The sequence below is a fragment of the Colias croceus genome, chromosome 1, assembly GCF_905220415.1.
Source record: "Colias croceus chromosome 1, ilColCroc2.1".
Taxonomy (NCBI): domain Eukaryota; kingdom Metazoa; phylum Arthropoda; class Insecta; order Lepidoptera; family Pieridae; genus Colias; species Colias croceus.
The window spans coordinates 12,978,597-13,004,431 of NC_059537.1; the positions used below are offsets into that span (position 1 = coordinate 12,978,597).

The 25,835-nt window shown below is 33.2% G+C and overlaps 2 protein-coding genes and 1 non-coding gene across 3 annotated transcripts in view; 2 read left to right on the forward strand and 1 right to left on the reverse strand.

Moving 5' to 3' along the window:
• Window positions 1–25,835, reverse strand: part of LOC123693758 (galanin receptor type 3) — a 73,076-nt gene that overhangs the window by 6,124 nt on the left and 41,117 nt on the right. The gene's annotated exons all lie outside the window — the stretch shown is intronic.
• Trnah-gug lies at window positions 1,424–1,495 on the forward strand. The gene has a single exon. It is a non-coding gene; the product is annotated as a tRNA-His (tRNA).
• On the forward strand, window positions 17,350–18,624 carry LOC123705992. The gene has a single exon (XM_045655116.1). It carries the CDS (start codon window positions 17,431–17,433, stop codon window positions 18,622–18,624), a length of 1,194 nt encoding a protein of 397 aa, XP_045511072.1. The 5' UTR covers window positions 17,350–17,430.

The following is a 25,835-nucleotide window of genomic DNA, read 5'->3' on the forward strand; positions in this document are numbered from 1 at the left end:
AAAGATAATTACTAAAGCCTACCTTTTTTTTCTTTATCTTAGTAATGTTTCTTTTCCTTAACATTTATTATAATTCATTCCTATGCCGCTACATCGTAAGTAATATAGCCACGGAATGAAGTGCTGATAAATTCGGACTCTATATTTTATATTTTACTTTAGGGTTTTCATCGTCTCAAACTTTTTGGTCTGTGTAGCGCATGTTCGCGTGACGCACGATACGTACGATAATTATCGTACACATACGATAATTTTTAGTTAAATGTCTATAGTGTGAAAAAAAGTTTCACTTTTACCGTGGTTTCATAATACCACACAACATTTTTTTAATTGTATAAGATTTTCATCTCCACGATTTCATAATTATTATACTCGTCAGCTCCAAAGCTGGAGATATAGATATCAAAAAGAAACTATAACAATTTCTCATAAACTTCTGTATCAAAAATACCTTAAAAAAATCACTTCAAAATATAAGAGCATCAATTTAACCCTGTCCTCGCATAAAGTATTGATTTATTTCTTTGTAAAACTTCATGAACGGCAAGTAAAACCTAAATAGCTGTCCTCGCGTAAAGTTCCACCCTCAAACGATTTTACGATCACGAGCACATTTCGAGTTTTTTGTCCAAACTTGCACTAAAAGTTTAAGCGGTTGGGATATTGATGTATCGTTCGCAAATTTAATGTGAAGTTGAAAAGTTTTACTGGGAAAACTAATGGGCGTACGTGGTAGGGTAGTATTATGAGTCCCATATATTTCTCGTTTGACTAACATGATTCTGCAGCTTTTGTAATAAGTTTAAGACATAAGTATAACAAATTTGTAATAATAACGTATGTTAAATTTGTTATTTAACGAGAATGATACATATGTAACAACTGGTGATGAACCTTTTTAATAAATAAATAAATAAATATTTAATACACATCTTACAAATAATTACAGCTAAGCTTATATAATATGAAAAGATTTCTTCATAAAGTGGAGTAACAATAAAAACTCTACATTATATTTCAAAATGTATCACCACTTTGTAGCTCAACTAATACATTTAAAATCCCTGGACAATAATTCGTTACTACAAAGTTTATCACGTAAATATCAATATTAGACTGCGTGGAAAAAAATTCGAAGCTTTCACAATATTCTTTTATGAATAACTTAAAACAATTGATAATTAATGAGAGTAAAATCGTTTGTTGCATGGTATATAAACAGCTTAAATTGTCAATTATATGGCAAGTATCGCTTATGCAACCGTTATTGCTCCAGTTTTGTTATAAGATTTATAACCCGACGAAATTGTAATGTTAACAATTAGAAAGTAAGTGTTTACGAAAGTGGGGTATTTCATTTTGTCGCTATTTAGTTGTTAAAAATGTAATACAATTTTTATTCGCAGTATCACAAGCTCCAATAGCCGTGATCGTCTAGTGGTTAGGACCCTACGTTGTGGCCGTAGTAACCCAGGTTCGAATCCTGGTCACGGCAGCGAATAGCTGTTACGGTGGAGCATTTTTTTTGTGCTTTGGTTTGAAATATCCTTCTTAGAATATCTCCAATAGTTGATCAGATTTAATGAAATTTATGTTTGTTTTAACAAAAAAAAAAGGGTTTTCAGCCAACTCTCTTACGAATTTGAACTTCACTACATAGTATAAAATTAAGAGTCGCTTTATCCGTCCCTATGTCCCTATCTATGTCCCTTCAATCTTAATCGTATGCTTTAATCTTTAAAACTACGCAAGGGATTTTGATACGGTTTTTTTAATAGATAGAGTGATTCAAGAGGAAGGTTTTAGTAGGTATATAATTTATTAGGTTTTAGACAAAGCGGGCGAAGCCGCGGGTGGTAAGCTAGTATGGTATATATTTTATCAGAAAAACAAACGAACGTGCAACTACCACGAGCAAAGACGCGTTTGAAAGTACTATAATATAAATGTTTCAACAACGTCTGCTTTAATTTAACCAGTAATAAAATAGCTCATTTGAAATTCATTTGCATAGAAATTATACAAGAACGGTTCATAACAGCCATCGTACAATTAAATTTAAAAAATTATAAGTACACTCTGAAATGACATCTCATTGCGGGGATGTTCCAAGTGTACTTAAAATGGAAAATATTTAATGCTAAATAACTTCTGTACAATTATGTTCAGATTATGAACAAATCCTCTTTTTAAAAAATAAAGATTATAAAAAAAAACCTCTGTACAATTTAAATTACGATAAGGCATTCACAGTCATTATTCTGGTCGTTCTTTATACATTTTCCAGAATTTTCCGTTGTCCGCTCGGAAAGGTCAAAGTATTACCTACGTATTTTTTAAGAAATTTTTATATTTAAACTTAGGTAAGTGATGATTGTCAAATTTTATGTCTATGTGTAGACCAAGAAGCTTATATCCTCTAATACACTGGAGATTGCACTATGACCATTAACTTGAAACAAGAAACTATGACATTCAATGACGTCAGTCATGTTTTTTGTCTCTTTCTGTCGAGTGACCACGCTGGTTTGTAAATTCAGGATTTTTCAAAATAGAAAAAACTAAAAATCATGGTCTATAAATAATAACGACATATATTTTAACAGTATTTATATTATAATATTATGGTCATACTTTATAGGTAGGTACATACAATTTTAATTGGTATAGAATGATAGTTATAAATAATTTTTGGCTACAAAGCTTGGATATGAACCGATATATAGCATTAACATCCTTTTTAAATAGAGGAAAGTTGTGTTTTGCATCAGATGCTGTTTACCAAATTGTTAGCTACTCAGATCTTCTTTTTAAACGCGTTGCTTCGACGGGTCAATTTCAAGCCAGAATCATCAAAGAAAAACTGTTTATAGCAGCCTTGCACAAATTTCAGCTAACTTTACAAAGTTTATTTTTAAAAAGGTATTTTTTTCTGGGTCGTAATCCTCAGTAACCTTGATGGGCACATATATTTCTTTTTATTTTACTTTTTGGAAAGCTGAAATACGTAAAACAAAAAAATAAGAGGTAAGTTAAAAAAGTATAAATTTCAATGTAAAAACGAACAATCTTATAACTACATGTGAGTGCAATACCGATGTCATGTGTTGTTTCATTACTAGTAACAATCTTTAAAATGGTGTTCTAAATTTTCATCATAATATTGTTATTACAATATATTCTCTTCGCTATCCATAAAAACTCGTCACCATGGTTACCTTACTTGTTAAATCTGTTTATTGAAAACTTGTTGAAAAATGATAAAGTATTAGGGAAATAACGAATTTAACATGACTGCTTACTAAAATAATGCTAAATTAGACAATTTTTGCCATTGAAATGATTCTAAACAGGTAAATGCAGGAGTATTGAGGAATATTGTAAACAACGTAAATATACACTTGCCTGTGAAATTCTATGCCAGAATTTGGTGTCCAAACACTTCTGCAATTTTGCACAATACAATGCATTCTTTATATTCGGAAAATATTCATCAAATAAGCAACAATATTAACTTAAATATTCGAAGCGACGCAATTTTTTTGACACACATGCCATATTGACAAAGTGAGAGTTGCTACAATTTTATTATGGTGACTACCCATAATCAGGGAGTATCGCTTTTTAATAATTGGTTCAGATACTTATTTTATTTAGCATAAATAATAATTGTCTCATCCAACAATGCTTCTGAATGACGTTGTTGGCAATTTATCAACAAACTCATGTACAAAAACTAACCTTTTGCACAGAATATTACAGCATACATAGTAGCCTTGGGAAAACTTCGTATTAACAGTGGCAATACCAAGTTAGGTGTGAAAGTGATAAAAAACATGAACTGGGCAATATTTTCTTGTTACACGTCAATGTTCATACCGAAATCTCCAGTGTATTAGATATAAGCTTCTTGGTGTAGACACACAGACATAGACATGTCACAGTTAGCCAAATTATTCAGTCGTTATGAATTAAGAGCTTTCTTCTTTTTGTAGGTTCCTTTCTCTATAAAAAGGCGCTTGAATAGATTTCAGAATACGGTGTTAATAATAATATTTATGCTTTTATCACAATAAATTATACTTTTACTTTAAAAGAAAACTTGTTTTGTCAGAAAAAATTAAACAATCACATTTTAACATTGCTCTATCCTTTACATATTTCTTTACACTTATGTACAATATACATTCTAATAAGTTTACCCTGCACCATATATAACCTTTCCTAAATCTAATAGTATGAAAATTACAATAACTAGACATCCTATACAATTGGATTTGGATTGATTCATTCAAATTATAATAACAAATAACAATGCAGATTTTTCCAATGCTTGTTGCATTCCAAAAGGTACTTGAAGTTCTGGTGAAAGCCGTTAAAAAGAGAAGGTCGAATTTTGACCCTCGAGCGAATGTAGTAAAGATTATTTTCGAATGTCAAAAATTTTCACAATAACAATGTTCTTTCTTTACCATTGAATTGAATTGTTCCCCAAAGATTCAAGTAGAAACTAATGCCATCGATCTCATAGTCAGTAATAAATGCCACACATAAATAAGTTGGTACTGTCAACAAAATAAAGACGAAAATATCAATTCCGCTAAACAAATATTTCTGGAAGGCTCTACTATTTTTCAAGAGCAATTCAGTCGATCTTTCTTGAATGCTGCGCATTCTTATTTGTATCAAATACATTTACATGAGAATCCAGTCGTTTTATTAAAATCTAAAGAAAGTTTTCTAAAGGAATACGTGATTGGAAAGCCTAAATGACGTCCCTTTTTGGGCAAATTTCATATGTAAAAGTATTGAACGATACGTGACTTAGGAGTTAGGTCCCCCGATTTGCTTTCAATTTCTTAGCAATGATAGACAAGTAATATTGTTAGTTTTCGGCCTGGAGGGTGTGATCGGAATATTGGCTGATATTGAGAAATTTAAACGTTTATTGATTATGAGATTGAATCAGACACGTCGCTTAGCCACGCGGGTGAATGCGCGGGGCGCAGCTAGTTGGCTAATATTTTTAAGTGTTTCAGTTGCCTACATTCATTAATTAATTGCTTATTTCAAAAGTAATTACTATTTAATACCTTCTGAATAAATTATCCAAAAGTGCCATTTACAATACCCTAATAGCGTTTGATAAGATTATTGCTTTAAGTACTTTAAAAGCTTAAGAACTTAATAAGTTTCTGAGACAATAGGAATTAATGAAGATCTATAGATTAGTGAATTCTCTTAAGGGCCGATTTTTCAATGCTTGAATAAAACTTATCTGTCCAATAAAGTATTACACGAGAATATTAAAATGCCACGTTAACTGTCAAGTACGGGCAATTAAAATACGTTTTTAAAATGGTAGTTTTATACATTATTCGACGAATAAGTTTTATCCAAGCATGGAAAAATCGGCCCTAATACGATTACCAGTTCTAGAAATGGTTTTAGATAAATTGCTGTATATAGTACTTAGTATAGATTACAACAGCTGTTGTAATCTATACTAATATTATAAAGAGGAAAGGTATGTAATTATGTATGTATGTATAGTTTTTACGCATAAACTACTGGACTGATTACAATGACATTCAGCACACATGTAGAGGGTACCTTTGATTAACACATAGGATAGGTTTTATCCCGGAAATCCTGCGGGAACGGGAACTATGTGGGTTCTTCTTTGAAAACGAGGGCAAAGCAGCGGGAGGAAAGCTAGTATAAAATATAAAGACATTTAAAGGAAAATATTAAATATGATATAAATAACACAAGCGCAATATAATCATAAACAACAAAATATATTTGTGTTTTATATTTTTCACAAGTATAAGTGTTTTCTTCTTCTTCACATAATTACGTCCAAATTCAATTGTAGAACTATATTATTTTCTAATGTAAATGTTTCCTAACAATACATTTATGAACGTAGAATTAACCGCAATATAATTTATTACTGATAAAATGAGTCTCTGTTAGAGACAACAGTTTTCATTAAAACATTTCAAATACATTAAGCGTTGTCAAAACAAAGTATTCACAACAAAATTACACTGAAATTCTTCGATAAGTAAATTATTTATCAAAATTAAAACTCTTATATGTAATCATTTTCTCAACACAAGAGTAAGAAACTCGTTCATAATCTCGTCTCGATTTTCTATTAAGCTAATAGCGGGAGAAAATCGAATCCCATCCTTATCCCATAGGTCGATCCCATCTCCAGGGATTGAGACAAATGAACCACCAAATTTTCACCTCGGGACAGAGAGGCGTGATTTCACGCGAATTTAAGGTGGAATTTCCTCGTGATATTGCAATATATGCTCTATCATATGGTATTAAGGTTAACATTCGAATGATCTATTAGGTTAGAGACATTTACAAGTGATGGGATTAAGTGGAGGTCTCTTAATTTGTTGGACCCAAGGGTACTGTTATGCAGAGTGGCTTAATGTTACCTTAGGATGGATTAAAATAATTCGTCTTAGGCTCTGCGTCGAACTTAATTAATCAGCTATATTGTTGTTTTTGAAATATTCAGCGGGACTAAGTTGCTAAATGGGTAATATGAATCCCCTGTGAGTCCATTTGCTCGTTTCTTTGCTGCGCTGTTTGCTTCAAGTGAATTGGTTCAAGATAATGAATTATTTTAATAGTGAAATTAAAATATAACCTTTGAGTTGATTTTATTAAATTCAAATTAAATTTTAATACTTGGGAACAGAAATTGAATTTAACAGTTAGGTGGTTTATACTATTATGTACCTAGTACCTATAATTAATTTTATTAAAAACTTTGATTAAATTTACATCAAAAACCACTCAATCATCAGTAATCACGCTTAAAATAGCATTCAAAATAGTAATGACACAGATTTTACTTTTTTTGAAAAATATTTTTTTGCCATCCCTACTTTTTCCCAAAGGAGGTAAAGATCGAGTCACGCCGAAGTAAATAACACGATTATGAGTTCAACAATGAGATCAATAGTTTCGTATTGGTGCGTCGCGTCGCCCTGTTCAGTGGGGAATTGGATGTCCATGTTTTGTGTACTTTGACGGACTATTTATTTTTATATTTTTCTATTATATTTTTTGAGTGAAAATGCGTACTTTAATTTTAAATTGCGTTCGTCAAAACTAAATTTCCTTATAATATGTCACAAAAATTGTTTATGAGGAAGAAATAAAAAAAATGAGGAAAACTAATTTATGTAACAACTGTAGATAATTATATCTGTGCCACTCCTACAAAAGTTTATTCTACACGTGCAAAAGTTTAATTTAGTTTTCAATGTAAGTATATTGACAGAATCACCATTGTTCTAATCAATAGAGAAGAACGTCCTAAGAAACTCTATATGATTAAGAATAATATCTACGGCATGTACCTAACATAATATTATAATAAACCTTTATATGCCTTATGGCTCTACCGCTTACATCCTTCCATGTCATGGCCAAATTAAACAAAAATCACTTACTTATAACAATAAAAATCATATTATAATTTTCTACAAAAACCATATAAAACGTAAATCTCAGTCGCCCTACACCAAGTCAAAGCTTAACTCGTACATTTGGTCGCCTACAGCAAATTCTATTACTTCGCTTTAGGAGATTGCCTATATACACATTCGCACTTTAGAAGCTGGAATAAACGCTTTTATTTAATGTATTGAGTGATTTCTCACTTGCTTTATCGTGTTTCTATTTAAATTCATTCATTCATTCAGTATTTTGCGTAAAATACGCCAAATAGTTAATTTGAAACTTAATTCTTTTTTTCTGATATCGATGTTACTAGGGTCTCCCCTAGTGTCGTCTTCCTTCCAAACGCATGAACCTATTTTAATCAGACTCTCACAAGCGGATAGCTCATGTTTTGGAATGTAACACAAACTAATTTTTCTTCGTCATATTCTAAATCTGTTCTCATTGACTAAGACGAAGCCAGGAGTTTTAGCTAGCATTAAATACAATAAATACTAGTCCAGAATTGAGATTGTTATTTCTGGCCACTACAAGTTTGCCTGTAATCGGATCTTGTCGAATGTTAACTAACTTCGACCGTATTGGAGTTTGTATAAACTATGCGGTGGAAACAATTATGAAATGTTGATCTATTTCGAAGCTCTATATCCCTTGAAATGTATCGTGACTTAGGAAATATTGCTTATTTTAATACTATTTCTTGTTGGTCTATGAGTCTTCAAAGCTTTTAATATACGTATATCTGTCAACTGTGCTTTTAATCTGGCACACAAATACTTTAATTAAAAGTTAAATATATTTGGCAACAAAATCATTTTATGCCTTAATAAACAAAAATGTCTTTATGACCTTATTTTATATCTTGTTAAAACGATAATGGTATCCCTACCCCGCTGGAGAAAATATAGGTACGTCGAATCACACGTGGTAGGATTAATAAAAAGATGGCGCGTAACGGAACACTCAGTTTGTTTATAATTCACTAATTGCTACCGAAAACAATAAACACGCACAAATTAGACATTATAATGAAAACAAGCCAAGCTCATAATTGTACCTAATAAGCGCCGTCATATAAATCTAAATACACAACTATGAGATATATTGTTTCTTGTTAGCGAAACGCCTGTGAAATACCAAAACCGCATTTCGCTGTACTAATGAAGATGTATGGCGTATATCTCCATTTGAGTTACTTTAGTTCTGCCATTATTCTTCTTATATTCAATATATCTGTGATTTTGGATCGCTATTGAAGTTATTTTTAGACTAGCTACTCGTCCCGGCTCTATTCATCTAGTTTCGGCATCCTTAATGTAGCGGAGACCAATTAAATAACCCAAAAATCATGAAATACCCTTCCATGGGTTTAGTTATGAGTAAAACTGCAAGTTTTAAAATAATGCAAGATTTGAAATGCTTATTTAAATTTATATTTGAGATTTCAACGCTATCTATCCTATGCTGTAGATTCCTAGATTTAAGGTTCTTTGGATGAGATCATTCCTTAGGGATATCGTCCCTGCTTGCTCAAGATTAGCGGCCGAACTCTACCATATTTAAAAAAAAAACTGTTTTTGTATTTGCAGTCTGAATATCATAAGATGTTTAACTCAATTTACTCATTACTTAATTATTGCACGCCTCATAAGCGAAGCGTTGAGGTGGGTACTACTGTCACTTCGCGCAAAACATCTGATTTTTCAAACTTAAAATGTCTTTATGTATCATACATTGCACTTGTAAGATAATACATATTTTATAAGTATTTGAAATTTGCATTGGTATACAAAGAGCCATAATACTACTTATATCCCGTGTACCTTTTAAAGAAAGTCGTTTAATATCGATCATTGGTTATAAGACGTTGAACGATTAGATAAAGTTCCCCACAATTTCTATTATAAATTGGGAATGACGCGCATCGTTGATATATATTGCTATTCCAAGCTAAGAAAAATTCCTCCAGAGCACGAATCTGGTTTTTAAATTCAGAACATTGAGGTTCAAATTCCCGTGGGAAATAAACTGCAGTGTAATGTATTATGACGTCATCGGCGAGTGAGTTTGACGTATCCTTAACGTAATCCATTTCTAAAGTGGTTATTAGAGGCAGTAGTGTTTGCAATACATATTATAATTTTAGATGACACTAGCAGACCCGGTAAATGTTGCTCCGCCTTACCCTTATAAGGGAAAGAAAAATAGTCCGAATCTAAGACACTCCCTATATGCTCATAAAATTTCACGAGAATCGGTCAATCGGTCAACACCGCGACAGGAGTATTTTACATTTAACAAGAGATATAAAAACCAAATTATTTTTCATATAAAACTGGAATATGTCTATATTATTGACCAATATTTTATTGCGTATAGCCTCATCGCACCACATAAAATTGATGCATTTGCTGCTTTTCAGCAGCTTAAGTGCTTTCAGACCCACTTCCTATTTTCTATTTATGGAATTTAATTTCCTCGCTCGGCTATTTCATACGTGTGTTATTATGGATGCATTTCCTAATACACAAAAACAAGCATCAGGAGTGCGTATATTTTAATTTTAGTATTAAAACTGTCGAGTGTAGATAGCTGAAAGTGCAAATACATAAGTATTTATTTATTTATAAATACTTTATTGTACTTAAACATAAAAAACAAGAAATACAAAAAATTAAATATAACTTACACTAAGTACAATTGGCGGTCTTACCGCTTAGTGCGATTTCTTCCAGACAACCTTTGGTATACAATAGAGGAATAAATACATAAATAATATATTATAACAATTAGAAACTTAGCCAAGTTTATCATTAAATACTTTAAAAACTCTAACTGTGTCTAATTCATCTTAACGAGAACAAAGTATAGCAATACCGAAAGACAAGTTCGTTGTTATCATTTGTCTTTTTCTGCATTGACCCATAAAATTAATGAAGTCGCAATATCAATTCGAGTTTAGTAATATTCATTACATATCTCTCTGATTGCTCCAATATAATTAATGGCTATCACTTATCCCAATAATCTTGTAATCAGAGGCTCAGCTCATCAGCCCTAATTGTATGACTGAGTCACGCAATTCCGGTCCCTTTTCCAATACTAATTGGGTCTTTTTCTCTAATGACCTAGTTACTGCGAGTGTCCAGTTTATCTTTAATTGTAAATGTTACATTGTATTTTAGGAAAGTCGGGATGTAACTCAAATACCTACTTAAGTATGTATCAGGGACCAATTGGCACGGCTAAAAAGCTTTATAAAATACTAGGAAATACTAGATAACTATTAATAATGTGAATAAATGTAATTTTCTAAATGGAAATATGTGAAGAAATGAAACATTGTAGAATACAAATGACTATTGTGCTTTGTCTGGTAGAAGCGACTATCGGTATAAGGTCGCTCGCTTACTGGACCTTTATTATTTAATGGTTTATTTACAATACATAATATTTACCTACACTTAAGTGTTTACTTAATTCACCTAATACGTGTCGAAAATCCATTCCTTGAATTTTTAACATCTTCAGGACATCACTTGACTCTATAAATAAAGCCCACATTGACTGAGAAAACAAAGCATAGTATTTCTTCTGTACTAAAACAACTTGAATTATTAATAACTTGAATAATAAGCACACACATATTCTTATTATAAGTGAAGTCCCATGTCCCCTAGTGGGGTAAGGGGCAGATGCATTATACATTTCTGTTTCACTGATCGATTTTCTTAAGGGAAAAGTAGGTGATCAGCCTTCTGTGTCCTACCAGACCGAGACATTTTTTTTCTTCGTCTCCACCGGGAATCGATTCCAGGACCCCTCGGTGCTACGCTCACGCGTCAACCACTGTACCAAGGAGGCGGTCAATATATTCTTATTATACTTCGTATAATATAATATTAATCCATACTTAATATTATAAATGCGAAAGTAACTCTGTCTGTCTGTCTGTTACTCAATCACGCCTAAACTACTGAACCAATTTTCATGAAATTTGGTATGGAGATATTTTGATACCCGAGAAAGGACATAGGCTACTTTTTATCCCTGGAAAATGACGCAATCCCGGAAATCCCACGGGAACGGGAACTATGCGGGTTTTTCTTTGACTGCGTGGGCGAAGCCGCGGGCGGAAAAATAGTTTGGTATATAATATACCATTTTTGTACGCTATTTGTGCCATTCTTTCGTTTTGATGAATGTGCTTTGGTAGCCATCTTGCACTTTATATGATAGTGTAATAATCATCATTTGCATTTCAAAAAGACAGCTCAAAGATATTGAAGTAGACCGAAATGGTGTGGACGTTAGCATTGTCGTTATCATATATTATTATATGTGAATGTGCTCTTATTTAAAATACCCATGCATTAATCTCAAGTAATAAGACATTTGTATAAAAGAATTCGAGTGTATGATATTATGTTATGAAGAAATATTTTTATCAAAGCAAGTCATGTGACATTTAAGTAGGTAGGACCTATTGCATAAGAAACACAGAAAAGAAAGAATAACATTTTTAAATAAGGACCGATTTTTCAATGCTTGGATAAAACTTATCCGTCCAATAAAGTATTACACGATAATATTAAAATGTCACGTAAACTGTCAAATACCGGCAATTAGAATACAGTGAGAATACGTTTTTAAAATGGTAGTTTTATACATTATTCGACGAATAAGTTTTATCCAAGCATTGAAAAATCGGCCCTAAACAGATTAAACATAAAAACATGTAATCGCTAAAGCAGCAATCTCTTTCATACAACCTGAAGAAAGTACTGAAAATTCAATAATAAAATTAAAACAAAAAATGCTTTAACAAAATAATACTTAGATGTAGAATAAATTCTACAAGAATCAATTTACAGATTATAATTCACTAGTTGTGCCCCGCGATTTTACCCGCATTGCTCCACTCCTATTGCTCTCAGCATGATGATATAATATGAATACCGAATGAATTTTTCAAATCGGACCAGTAATTCCTGAGATAAGCGCGTTCAAACAAACAAACAAACTCTTCAGCTTTATAATATAAGTATAGATATCCCTTTACAATCTGTAACTAGTTCATAAAATTCCTTCTATAATATTTATATATTTTATTTACTTTTATTTACTTCATTTAATTTAAACCTCACAAATTGGTATAACGATTAACCTCTGTTCATGGTTTGGTCTTTCGCGTAAAAACTACTGAACGAGTTTGATTTAAATTTGGTATTCAAATAGATTAAAGCCTGAAATAACTTCACCCGAAGTTAATATTCAATTAAATGCTTGAAGAGGTATGCCAATTTAATTCTAAAGTTTGGACATCCTATTTTACAACGAAATAATTCTGGAAAAGTTTAAAAATAGAGTTATAAATTAAACTTTTATTTTTGGATATTTAAACGGGGAAAACATTCATGTAATAAGAACTTAATATTACACTATTTACTAACTATACTTAAAACATATATTGTACAACGTTTCGTTTGCATTTATTATTTTTAATAATATTGAGTCGTCTTTATTTGATAGCCAACAAATATTAAATTATTTTAACCGACCTACTAAATAACTTTGATTAATCTTAAATCAGGAGAAATACTAAGACACTAATTTATCCACTCATGACCTCATGATCAGGGTAAAGAAAATCGATCAGAGAAACGAATGTATTATTAGTTACTAGCTTACCGCCCGCGGCATCGCCCGCTTTGTCTAAAACCTAATAAATTATATACTAAAACCTTCCTCTTGAATCACTCTATCTATTTAAAAAAACCGCATCAAAATTCGTTGCGTAGTTTTAAAGATTTAAGCATACAAAGGGACATAGGGACAGAGAAAGCGACTTTGTTTTATACTATGTAGTGATTACATAGGGACACAACTTCACACATGATCCGTATAATAATTAATTTGTCCACAATATACGAACCAAATTAAACATGGACACTGTTTAAATTCAATTTTAGACCCCAATCAACATTTTGATTCATTTTGAGATATTATATGGATACTCCTACCTTGTTTGCTTAAGCTAGGTTTCCACGGTTTGAATATTGAGTATAATTGGTCGGTCACGGACCACGGTGTTTACCAAATACACATAATATAGGACATTCATTTTGGCGGGAAAGCAATCGGAGCTTTTGGTCTGTTTCTTTTTTTATGAAGTTCAATCAATTGATCAATCTGTAAATTAATTAATTTATTCATTAGTAAGTAGAGAAAGTATGACGTATTTACGTATTAGTAGTAAGACGTTTTTTTCACATTTGTTATGTGCCTGTAAATTGTGTTTTTGTAAATAAATAAAAAATGTAAATAATGTCTCTGGACAATATTCCAGAGGTGGCGCGAACACCCTGTGATGTCTATAAAAAAAATTGGTTGTCTGTAAAGTCAGTTTACTGACGATAGTTGAACGTGACAACGTCCGATTGTGCTTCTTTGTCGCTCGTTCCGCGCTCTCGGCCGCACTTCAAGCCTTACATCAATATATTATATTACTCTATGCCTTACATGGAACGCCTCAGATGAGTCAGAGCGAGGTAACGCCGCATGAGTCATGTTTTTTCGTGCGTGCAGCCGGCTTTATCGAATTATAAGACGTTGTCACGGCAAAAAAGATACAACGCTATTAATAATTGTTCGAAATCGAAAAGTAAACAACTAAATGCCATGGTTGACCACAAAAGAATTAGTATTACTAGCGTTAGCTACTATTAAGTATTCTGTGGTCATACTAAAAAATAGAATGTCTATCTCACAATATTTTCAATTAGTCATCGAACCCACATCAATTGTCAAGATAGTCAGAGTCATTAATCATTTCGGAAATTAGGTCATGAAACGCACAGTATTTTTCCACTAGTTCTTTTGAATAACCACGCTTTTTTAAAAGAGCACTTACAGGTTTTGAAAACAGACCAAAAATATTATTTTAGACTAATAAAGTTACTGGCCAGTAATAAAATGATTGCGTAAAAAAAGTAATCGTCTGGGAACAAAAAGAGTCTGTTAAATTCATTGAGATATACATATGGAGACGACACCGCCTACATCACTTATGTTCCGCTCAACATACGCCATATGGCGTAACTGCACGCTCATTTTTTATTTGTTTTAAAGTGAAACGCATCAAATATGCCTTCGTGTGTGTTAATATTGCACAAATAATACAAATAATACGGAAAAGTGCAAAGGAATTACTTTCATCGGTAAGTTCCTAACTAAATAATAATTTTTAAAACTTAGTTAGAGCAAAAAAATGGCGCACAGATTTTGTTCGTGGTGTCTTCTCCATACGAAGTAATATTATCTCAATGAGTAAATTCCTCTATTTCTGTGGGTAAATTTACAGGCCGGTTAGATAGAGAGAGCGCGCGCTGTAATAAAAAAAAAGAAAATAACATAATAAGTGTATCGCATTGACTCTATCCATATCTCAAAACTCATCAAAATTGATTCAGCAATAAGTCACAAGCTATATACCTGCACTTTAAACGAATCAAAGTTTCTTGCATAATATTTTCTCAAAAACAAACACAAACATATATTCACAAAAAATTCACGAGCACTTAATCTTGAGACACTACTGAGACTGAAGGAATTCGGTTTTTATGAGCTCAGACCGTAAATCGCCATTTTATTATACTTAATGTTCTCTATTCATGTCGGAAAGTTATAGAAATATGCAAATGGTTATTTTGTAAGACCAGCGGTATATAATGTTTGTCTAACTGAATTATTTGACTACAATAACTTAAAATAAAAATAAAAAAAGATAAAAAGTTATACACAGTAAGTACCTATCACAAATAAAATATTGGGCATGAAGGAAGAAAAAAAAGTAGTTCATGTATTCTTGCATTCTTATTTACTACGTGTTTGTTCGAATGTGTATTTTTTTCGTCGCAACAGATCGATTTTTGTTTTAGGTACATCTCATTTGTGGGATTTAATATTTGACTTCGCGGACGAAGCCGCGAGCGAAAAGTATCATGTACACAATTTGGAAAAGTTTAAATAGTCAAATGACGATCCTATATAGCATATATATAAAAATCAATGCCACTTTTCGTTGTAATTCCATAACTCGAGAACGGCTGAACCGATTTCGATAATTCTTTTTTTATTATATTCCTTGAAGTACGAGGATGGTTCTTATGTAGAGAAAACGTTAATATGTACCACGGGCGAAGCCGGGGCGGACCGCTAGTAGCATATATAATAGTATTCTTAATTTAATAAGATTTGAATATTTTCGAGTGAACAATAGCAATTAGACCGAATTAGGCCGTTGGTTTTATTTGGAATTTAGGACAGATTTTTAAGACGACAATTCGTAATTTAATATTACCTAAAATTACCAAACCTTTTGACCTAAAAACAATATAATTAGTAATTACCATTCGCATGTTAATATTCTGGAGTTATACCTAAGAAAGTCCTTGAGAAACCTTTAACCTACATCTGCCAAGACACGGGATACGAAGATTTATTTGCTCTTTGCGATATGCTTACGCATTACGTAATTATGTTAAACCATTACACTATTTAACTCTTAAAGTCCCAATAAATCTCTACCATATCTAATATAAGAAATCTAAAAGTTTGTTTGTTTGAACACGCTTATCTCTGGATCAATGGACCGATTTCAATAATTCTTTCACCTTTGGATATTTATTTATTTATTTATAACACTTTATTGCACAAACAAAAATTAGGACAAAATAACATTAAAATACAAAAGAAAGGCATAGTTTGTACAAGAGGCGGCCTTATTGCTGAGCAGCAATCTCTACCAGGCAACCTGATGGGAAAGGAAATGTATGAAGTTAATGGGATAGTGCAAAAAGAAGAGAAAAAAAAATAATGATAATAATTATACCTAATAAATAAATAAAATTATTTAAGTAACAAATACCTAGTTACGCATCCACCCCAACCCTCTGTATTAGGTTGAGCAATAGCCTTCCGCTGGCCTCAGCAAGACCACCGGAAAGTTCTTGCAATTTAACATAAGCATTCCACATAATGGAAAACATTTGTTTCGCAATAAGGTATCGCTTGTATCATTGCATGTAATTCTGGCATTAACATTTGTGACTCCAAATCGTCCACTTGTTATAGTTAAGTAATTAAATAAGTTTAATTTTAATTTTATTTTATTTCTTTTTTAAAAAAGTCAAATCGCTCCCGCAAAGTTTAACTGGCGCAGCCGGTAGGATAGCCACATAAGGTCTGCATGTCTAGAGGTCTTCAAAATTAGCCCTAGAACATTGCTATAAAGGCCGTGCTATCCTAAAAGAACCGAAATATAAATTTGTTAAACGACCACGACGAGGACATGGGATCGACGATCGGTTGGTGAGTAAAACTTTTTGCCATCCTTTCTCATATATTCCTATATCCTTTTCACGAGAGTGTAATTTTGACTTTTAATTATTTTTTAACTGTTATTTTGGGATTGAACGTCTCTCACTATAACGGATCTGGTTTTAATATGAAATTCTATTAAATCAGTAATTAGTTATAACTTATACAATAAGGAATATCGTATTTAATTCTAAGAATTGTCTTGCATAAAACTCTGCACAGACTAATTAGCTATAGAGTGTAACTTAAATAAAAGTCTTACATAAGAAAAGTAAATGAATTTTTGCATAAAGAAATATTAATATTAATTGATTTAAATGATCTCAAAATTGATCGTAATTCAATTAATAAATTTTATATTTTATATGTGATTCACTTTACTTCAAGTTTTAATTTTTATAGTATTTGATAACATATAATTTTTTATTGTGCTATATTTAAATTTTTATATTGTGTTTTAATTGATTTCTGTGTGTGTGTGATTTTTATAATTCGAAATTATTGTAATTGGTTAAAGACTTCAGAACTTTAATTACTCTGTACTTATTTAACATGGAAAGCGTAAACGTAATAACAATTCCGAGTGATATGTTAAAGCTTATTCCTCTTTTTGGTGGAGACAAAAGAATTTTGAATTTATTCTTTCGAAAATGTGAATATATAATTAATAAATTTAGAGGGCATGAAGAACAGAATATTTACGTTTTACATGCCATAACTAGTAGATTAATAGGCGATGCCGCCGCGTTATTATCGGAGCGCGAAGACATTAATACTTGGCCCGCTTTAAAGGAATTACTAGAACAGCATTTTGGTGATCCGCGTAGTGAGGATTGCATAAAAATCTCTCTCGAGTCCTGTAAAATTAAATCCGGCGAAAGTTACCTTGAATTTTGTAATAGGATACAGAATATTCGATCATTATTAATATCGAAGGTAAATTTATCGGTAGATATGGAAATTAAACGCGCGAAAATTGCGATTTATAATCATACAGCCCTGAACGTTTTCTTATATAATTTGCCCGAAAGCATGGTGCGTATTGTAAGACTGAAATCACCTAGTACATTAGAACAGGCTTTAGAAATCGTTTTAGAAGAAGTTAATTTTCACGAGCAATACCAATCGCGCAATCGTATCCACAATAATACAACGCTGCCGAGGCAAACGCCTAACGTTACGGTGCCCCAATTTTTACAAAATAATCCTCAACAAAGATTTAATTTTGGGATACCAAATGTACCTCAAAATGCACAGCAGGCAAAATTTGGTTTTAAATTTACACCTCAACAACCGTTTAATAAAAACCCACAGTTCGGGTATAGGCCTTCATTCAATCAAAATCCACAATTTGGTTCTAGGCCTCCTCAAACTTTTGGTATAACGCCACAGAATTTTGGTCAAAGACCTCCTCAAAATAACCACTTTGAGACTACTGACGTTTCCATGAGGACAGCACCCCCTCGATCACAAAATATAACTCAGCCAGGTTTTAGAGTGAACGAAACCGACTTACTGTATAATGACAATTATTACTATGACTACAATCCTTACGACTATACGAATTACTATAGCTATAATCCTTACGACTATACGAATTACTATGGCTGTAATCCTTATGATACGAATTACGAATACGATGAGAATGAGATTTATACACCCACTGACGATACCCAAGACATTAATGTGCTTCCGTCTGATAAAAAAAATTTTCAAACGAAAGCCTCTACCAAGAAAAAGTCGTAGAATCAAATTGCGATCCAAATCTGAAATTGCCACATATTTATATTTCTGAAATTAATTCCAAATTTGTGATTGATAATGGGAAGCAAAATTTAAACGCGGATGCTTTATCTAAAATTAGGGTTAACGCTACGCATTCCGATAACGAAAACGAATCTATGGTTGTTAATATAGGCGATAGAGACAATAGGCAAAGAACGCGTAACGACTCTAGTCCAATTACTATATCAGAACGCGATTCTAGTGAAACGATATCTATTCCCGACTCTGAAACTCTATCGGCGATGAGTTCTCCTAGAACATGTGACTACCCAGTCAGGTCACCATCTGTAACGTCGAAATCGGATACAGTTCATTCAGCTAATATTGTAGAATCGTCCGGTATACCTATATTACATGAAGCAATAGACACAAAACCAAATCAAATTTTAGTATATACGTGGTTTAAGAACGAAATACAAGTTCACGACCTTTCACGTGAAAAACAAAAGGTTTTAGAAGTTTTCTTGCCTACTAATAACCCGGATCTAGTAAAACAATTTTTAAAAGAGTATATTAAACCGAAAGTTAAGTATTTCATTTATTTCGAAGATGATGAACATCGCAAACAGTTTACTAGCATTGTCATAGAATTATTTAGAAAGGATACAGTACTGTTATTTGAATGTACGGAGCGTGTAGTTTTTATAGAAGATGAGAAGGAACAAAAGGCTATTATAATAAAACACCATCAAGGTAAAACGTGTCACCGCGGTATTAAAGAGACTCTAGCAAGTATACGTAGAAATTATTTTTGGCACAATATGCAGGAAACTATTTCAGCCCTTATTAATGCTTGTGAAACGTGTTCTAAAATGAAGTATGATCGTAATCCCTTTAAACCTATTTTACAATTAACTCAAACACAAGACGCGCCGTTCCAAGAAATATTTATTGATATTTTTCAGATAGAAGGAAATTATTACTTAACTATTATCGACGCATTTAGTAAGTTAGGTCAAGCCATTCCAATAGACAATAGATCAACGGCAGAAGTAGTGCGTGCACTCATGAAGTATTTTTCGTTTTACGGCACTCCTAGAAAGATTAGTTCAGATCCCGGTAGTGAATTTAATAATGAGCTAATGAAAGAATTTTTGAATTTACATAAGCTGAGCTTCATATCGGCTCACCTAATAATCCTAATTCAATGGGATTAATTGAGCGTTTACATTCGACCATTAGTGAAATTTATAGATGTGCGAAATACGAAGAGAAATGCATGGATGCAGCATCAGTAATGATGTATTCAATTATTGCCTATAATAGTTCAATTCATTCAGTTACGGGCTTAACCCCTTTTGAAGTCGTATTTGGTCACACGGATTCAGGTAGCTTATTTAACGCTGATTTCGAGCAGCATTATATACAGCAATTGGTTAAGGACCATGCAAAACGTTTAAAGGTTCTATATAAACATTTAACAGAGAAAATGATCGAAACTAAGCAAAAGGTAAAGGATAGGAGAGGTGGTGAAGATCCAATCAGTCTCCCATCAGGAAAAATTATATTTGCAAAAGACGTTAATAAGCGAAAAAGCAAGGATAAGCCGCGATTCCATAAAGCTAAGGTTATAGGACAAGGTTCAAGGAACGTTGTACCGATAGAGATTGGTAAAAGGAAGACTAAGGTCCCTATTATAAATGTAAAACGCCCTCCGCAGGTGGTGTTGGCTGATAGTGATGAGGTCCGCGCTGGCCCTTCAACTACAACCTCTTCAACATAACCCGGGAATTTATCCTGTGAAAGAAGGGCAAGCATATCTTCAAACAGACTATTGGACTATAATTAAGGTTTTAAATTTAGATAAGATTAATGATGACTTAAATTTTATTATTAGCAAATACAGTGAATTCGATAGTTTAATTAATAAGAATATTTCATACTTACACGATTTTCAAGTGGCAAAATATCACGCTGAATATATTCGTGATATAACGATTCAGAAATACGAACAGTTAGTCCCACAGAAACGTGTCAAGAGAGGAATCCTCAATCCTCTAGGTTCCTTAATTAAAATTATAACCGGAAATTTAGACTATAGTGACGCAATGAGATACGATAAACTTACAGCTAAACTTGAAAACGATCAAACTATCGTTAGAAATAAAATTACTTTAATATCTAAAATGCTCGATAGTTTTATTAATACTACTGAAGTCTTAAATCAAAATTCTAAAATATTAGATAAGCGTTTAAAAATTGTAGAATCTATGATTAAGGAATTAGCATCTAAGGATAATCATTGGGTTTATACTACTTATGTTGTAAGCCTTTTAAATTTATTTGTAAGTAACTTTCGTACTATTTTTATAAAATTAGGAGAAATAGAGACTGCTCTAGCATTTAGTAAAGTATCCATACTACATCAAAGTATTATTAATTCTACTGAGTTGTTGCAACATTTAATTCTTATATCTCAAACTGAAAATTTAGTGTTTAAAGCGAGTGAGGCAAACTTAGTAAAACTAGAAGAAACTATTAATGTTAAATCGTATATTAAACAAAACCAGATTACGTTCATAATGGAGGTTCCAATTACAGATAATTATACTTATAACTATTACAAATTATACTCTATACCTATGTACCGTGCATCCGATAGTAAAACCCTTTCCATTTTTCCTAAATATCCTTACCTGTTGGCAAAGGGGATGAAATACTTACCGATCGTAAAACCGTGCCGATCGCTCGCTGCTGGAGAACAATTTCTATGCGATGAACGAAATCAAACGCCTTATCCTGAAACTACTTGCATAGAACAACTGCTTAAATTTGAAGGAAACCCAATGCACTGCGAACAACAGCTAATCAATATAGAGAATGTGAGAATGCAAAGAATCACATCTATAAGTTGGATACTTTTCTCAAAATACAGAAATACTCTGACTCAAATTTGCAATGGTGATGTCAGCAAATATCCTGTCGTGGGCACATACATAATGACCATCGACGAACCATGTAGCATCGAGATCCAGAATATAACGATTCGCCCTCACCAAGTAATCACTGAGAATGATCCGGTAGAACCAACAAAAATTATAGTTTTGCCGCAATTACCTGTGAATAGAACTCCAACATTATCCAGTACACGTGTACTCAATATGCGAGGAATCAACTTGGACGAAGTTAAATATATGTCAACGATATTAAAGCAATCAGTGTTCAGTGATAGTGAAATGGTTAACAGTGAAAGAAATTTTAGATTCAGTGCTACTTTAGGCTATACGTCTCTATTTTTAATATTTGTACTTGTAATTCTATTTTTACTTTACTTACTTCGTTATAAGATATTAAATGTAATGTGTCTGCGAAATCATCGGATAGTTATTAAAAATGAACAAACCGATAATTTCGCACTTAAGGAGGGAGGAGTTACGCATCCACCCCAACCCTCTGTATTAGGTTGAGCAATAGCCTTCCGCTGGCCTCAGCAAGACCACCGGAAAGTTCTTGCAATTTAACATAAGCATTCCACATAATGGAAAACATTTGTTTCGCAATAAGGTATCGCTTGTATCATTGCATGTAATTCTGGCATTAACATTTGTGACTCCAAATCGTCCACTTGTTATAGTTAAGTAATTAAATAAGTTTAATTTTAATTTTATTTTATTTCTTTTTTAAAAAAGTCAAATCGCTCCCGCAAAGTTTAACTACCTACTATATAAATGCATAAATTATAATACAAATAAATAAAATACATAATATATACGTATACATATGATAATGTAATAAACTATACATACATATTATTATATTTAAATAGAATACATAAACATAAATATCGTCGCCGTAGAAGAGAAATTAGATAACTAACAAAACTGTTTTTACGAGAAAAAGCTGATTTAGTGTATTTTTTTCACAAAAACCGAAATAAATATTTTACTGTTAACATTTTTACTGTAGGTTTTTTTATATGTTATTAAAGGGTTAGTTATGCATGTTTTTAGTTTATTGTAAACCCGATATCATGTTACCTTAATATTTAAGAAATAATTTAAAAGTTATCTAATTTTGCTCCAACGAGATTTCGGAACTTACATGTAGTTATCTACTTTATTAAGTTAGTTGTTCAGTTTTGTCCGTGTGAGTTAAAGACAATCAGTTTTAAATCGAAATGATAATGAACATTGTTCAATTATTCTTCTGCAAATAAAATATATGAAGAACATTTGTCTAATTTTTTCGGATAATCTAAAGTAAAAAATTGAATAAATCTTTGTATATGAATGACTGATAATTACTAAAAAAATACATTAAATAAAAAATTAAAAAAAAAACATAACAGTGAACACATGAAAGTGTGATAATTCATCGTGAAGCAGATCGTGCGGTACCGCATCGTACTCTCCAAAGTGTATCCGATAGAAGACCGATAAGCTGGCCACTCTGCGGCGATGACCGAGGCTCTGGAGTTTTTTGCCACTAGGTCATCGTCGTTTATGAGCCTCTTGGCACGCCTCTCTATCGCCTAAGCGCCTCCAGCTGGTACTTGGCGGAACCGTCCCAGAGATGAGAGCAGTATTCCATGCACGATCGGACTTATGCTTGATAAAGGTTGAGCAACTGTCCCGGGCTGAAATACTGTCTCACCTTCGCCAGAGTTCCAAGCTTTTTTGAGGCTACTTGGGCTTTTGATTTCTATGAAGGAACCAAAGTTCAGAGTAGGCGTTAAAAGGTGACACCAAGAAGCTCGAGGTGGCTAGTTATCGGCACGGACACACCTTGGAAATTCGGACTCAGGTGGAATGGACTCCGTTTAGCGGAGAATAGACACGCCTGGGTCTTAGACGCATTGAACTTGACCAGATTGGCATCGCCCCAGTCGGAGAACGCCTGTAAGGACAAGTTCATGCGATCAACCATCGCCTCCCGTAGAGGCTGAGTTTGTGACGTACTGGCTCGCGCGTTGGATACATATCTCTCCACAACAGTGCTATCGTTTGCGTACCCATAGATACCGGGTTTCAGCAGATCGTTGATGTGTAGCAGGAAGAGTGTTGCGGAAAGAACTGATCCCTGAGGTACTCCGGCATTTATAGCCATTTGGTCGGACGAGCAGCCGTCGACGGCCGACGACCGGGTAGAAGCGAAGCGACCGGTCTCTTAAAAAATCTGAGATCCAGGTGCAGAGATCAGCAGGCAGATCGTAGGATGGAAGCTTGCCAATAAGACTATCTTGCCAAACCCTATCAAAGGCCTTCGAGATATCAAGGGAGACAGCAAGTGCTTCACCATGATTCTCGATGGCCTCACTCCAGATGTAGGTGGCGTACGCTAGAAGATCCCCAGGTCCGCGGTCTACGGTTTCGGCGGAACCCGTATTGTCGGTCACTGATGAGGTCGTTCGCTTCTAGGTGTGCCAGGAGCCGGTTGTTCAGTACACGTTCCATAGTCTTACAGAGCACGACTGCCTTATTTGGGCACAGGCTGCACGTTGGCAAGTTTCCATGATTTCGGTAATATTCCAGTCGTCAACGAAAGGCGAAAGAGGCGTGTCAAAACATGAGCAAGTTCAAGCGCACAGGTTTTAAGAACTATGGCTGGAATTCCATCAGGTATAATCGTAAAGTGTGCGCAGGCGATTATTCCATAACTATTACAGATATCAAAAAACTTTATACTGACATAGAAAGTACTATACCTAATGAGTAAAATTACAAAAATAACTTTTAAAAATAAAACGAGAATTATCCAAAAATGTTACTCTGCCTTCTTTATTTGCTCTACCTTGTTCGTTTTCTTTCGATTCACCATGCTCCCTTAGTTCCTGAAAGTCTGTTTCACAATCTGTGGTTTCAGCGATCGTACGATCGTAAAAAATAGTGTTTTTTTTTTAAATAATGTACATTGTTCGTTTTTGCCAAATCTTTCTTTTTACATTCTCAGAATTTGCGGCGAGGCGAAAATGATTAACGCTCATTATGCATTTTATTTAACACCTTATGGGTTTATCTTGAAAGTTAATCATTTATTAGTCAGTTATTCAATTTTTCTTCTCAATTTATACTTCCATTATTGAATGTTCATTTTTGTTACAGAACCCTACTTTTTTTTATATCTTACGGACAAAACGAGATTTCAAAGCGAGGGTAAGGTCAAAAGATGCGGCCAACTTTAAACTTTAATATAATGCAAAAAAGTGGATTTTGGAAAAAATGCTAGTTGTTCGATTTCTCTTCTACGGCGACGATATATTATAGCACAAAGACAATAAATTTATACAAAAAAAAACAATGTTTGATGACGTCAGCAAACAAAATAAAAGTAAGGAAAAAAAAGAATGATAATAATAAAATCTATAGCAAGGAAAAATAGTGGTCTTTTAGCAACACTTTAAAAGAGCTGAGCGTTTGAGCACGTCTAATACTTTCTGGTAAAGTATTCCATAGTTGAATAGCCCGGACTGTGAAAGAATTGTTAAAAAATTTAGAATGATGGAAAGGGGTGCTAAGCAATAACAAGTTGGAAGAACGAAGAGAGAGAGTATTACTAGAGCTTAAATAGTCGAAATTATCCTTTAAGTAAGAAGGCGTCTTAGGGCTAAACAGAATACAGTATAGAAGATGCAGCAGGTGGGTATCCCGGCGATAACGGATAGGAAGCCACTTAAGCCTTTTCCTGTATTCAGAAACATGGTCAAATTTACGAAGACCGAATATGAATCTGATACAGAAATTTTGGAGCTTCTCAAGGGTGTCAAGTTGATATTGGCGAATATCAGGATAACAGGAGTCGGAAAAATCAAGGAGAGGAAGGAGAAGGGATTGAGCTAAAGTAATTTTGGATTTGACTGGAAGAAAGTTGCGCAAGCGCCGTAAGGAAAAGGCAGAAGAAAAAACCCGTTTTTGTACCTGCTTTATTTGTTCATCCCAGGAAAAAGTTTGATCCAGAGTTAGACCAAGATTTTTTACCTGAGTACTATAAGGGATGAGAACACCATCAACGACAACATTCGGTAAATTGGTCCAGTCAATTTTTGAGACTAATTGCCTACTTCCAAATATGATAACCTTGGTTTTAATTGGATTAACTCTTAAACCATGACTTTTGTTCCATCTGACTATTGCTGCGAGGTCAGCGTTAACTTGGAAAATCGCTTCAGGCAGTTCAAGAAGTGACGCGTGATTATATAATTGGAAATCGTCCGCATACATATGGTAAGATGACAC

Excerpts from the sequence above, each read along its gene's own strand:
- LOC123705992 (XM_045655116.1), top strand. The coding sequence starts at position 17,431 with ATGGAAAGCGTAAACGTAATAACAATTCCGAGTGATATGTTAAAGCTT.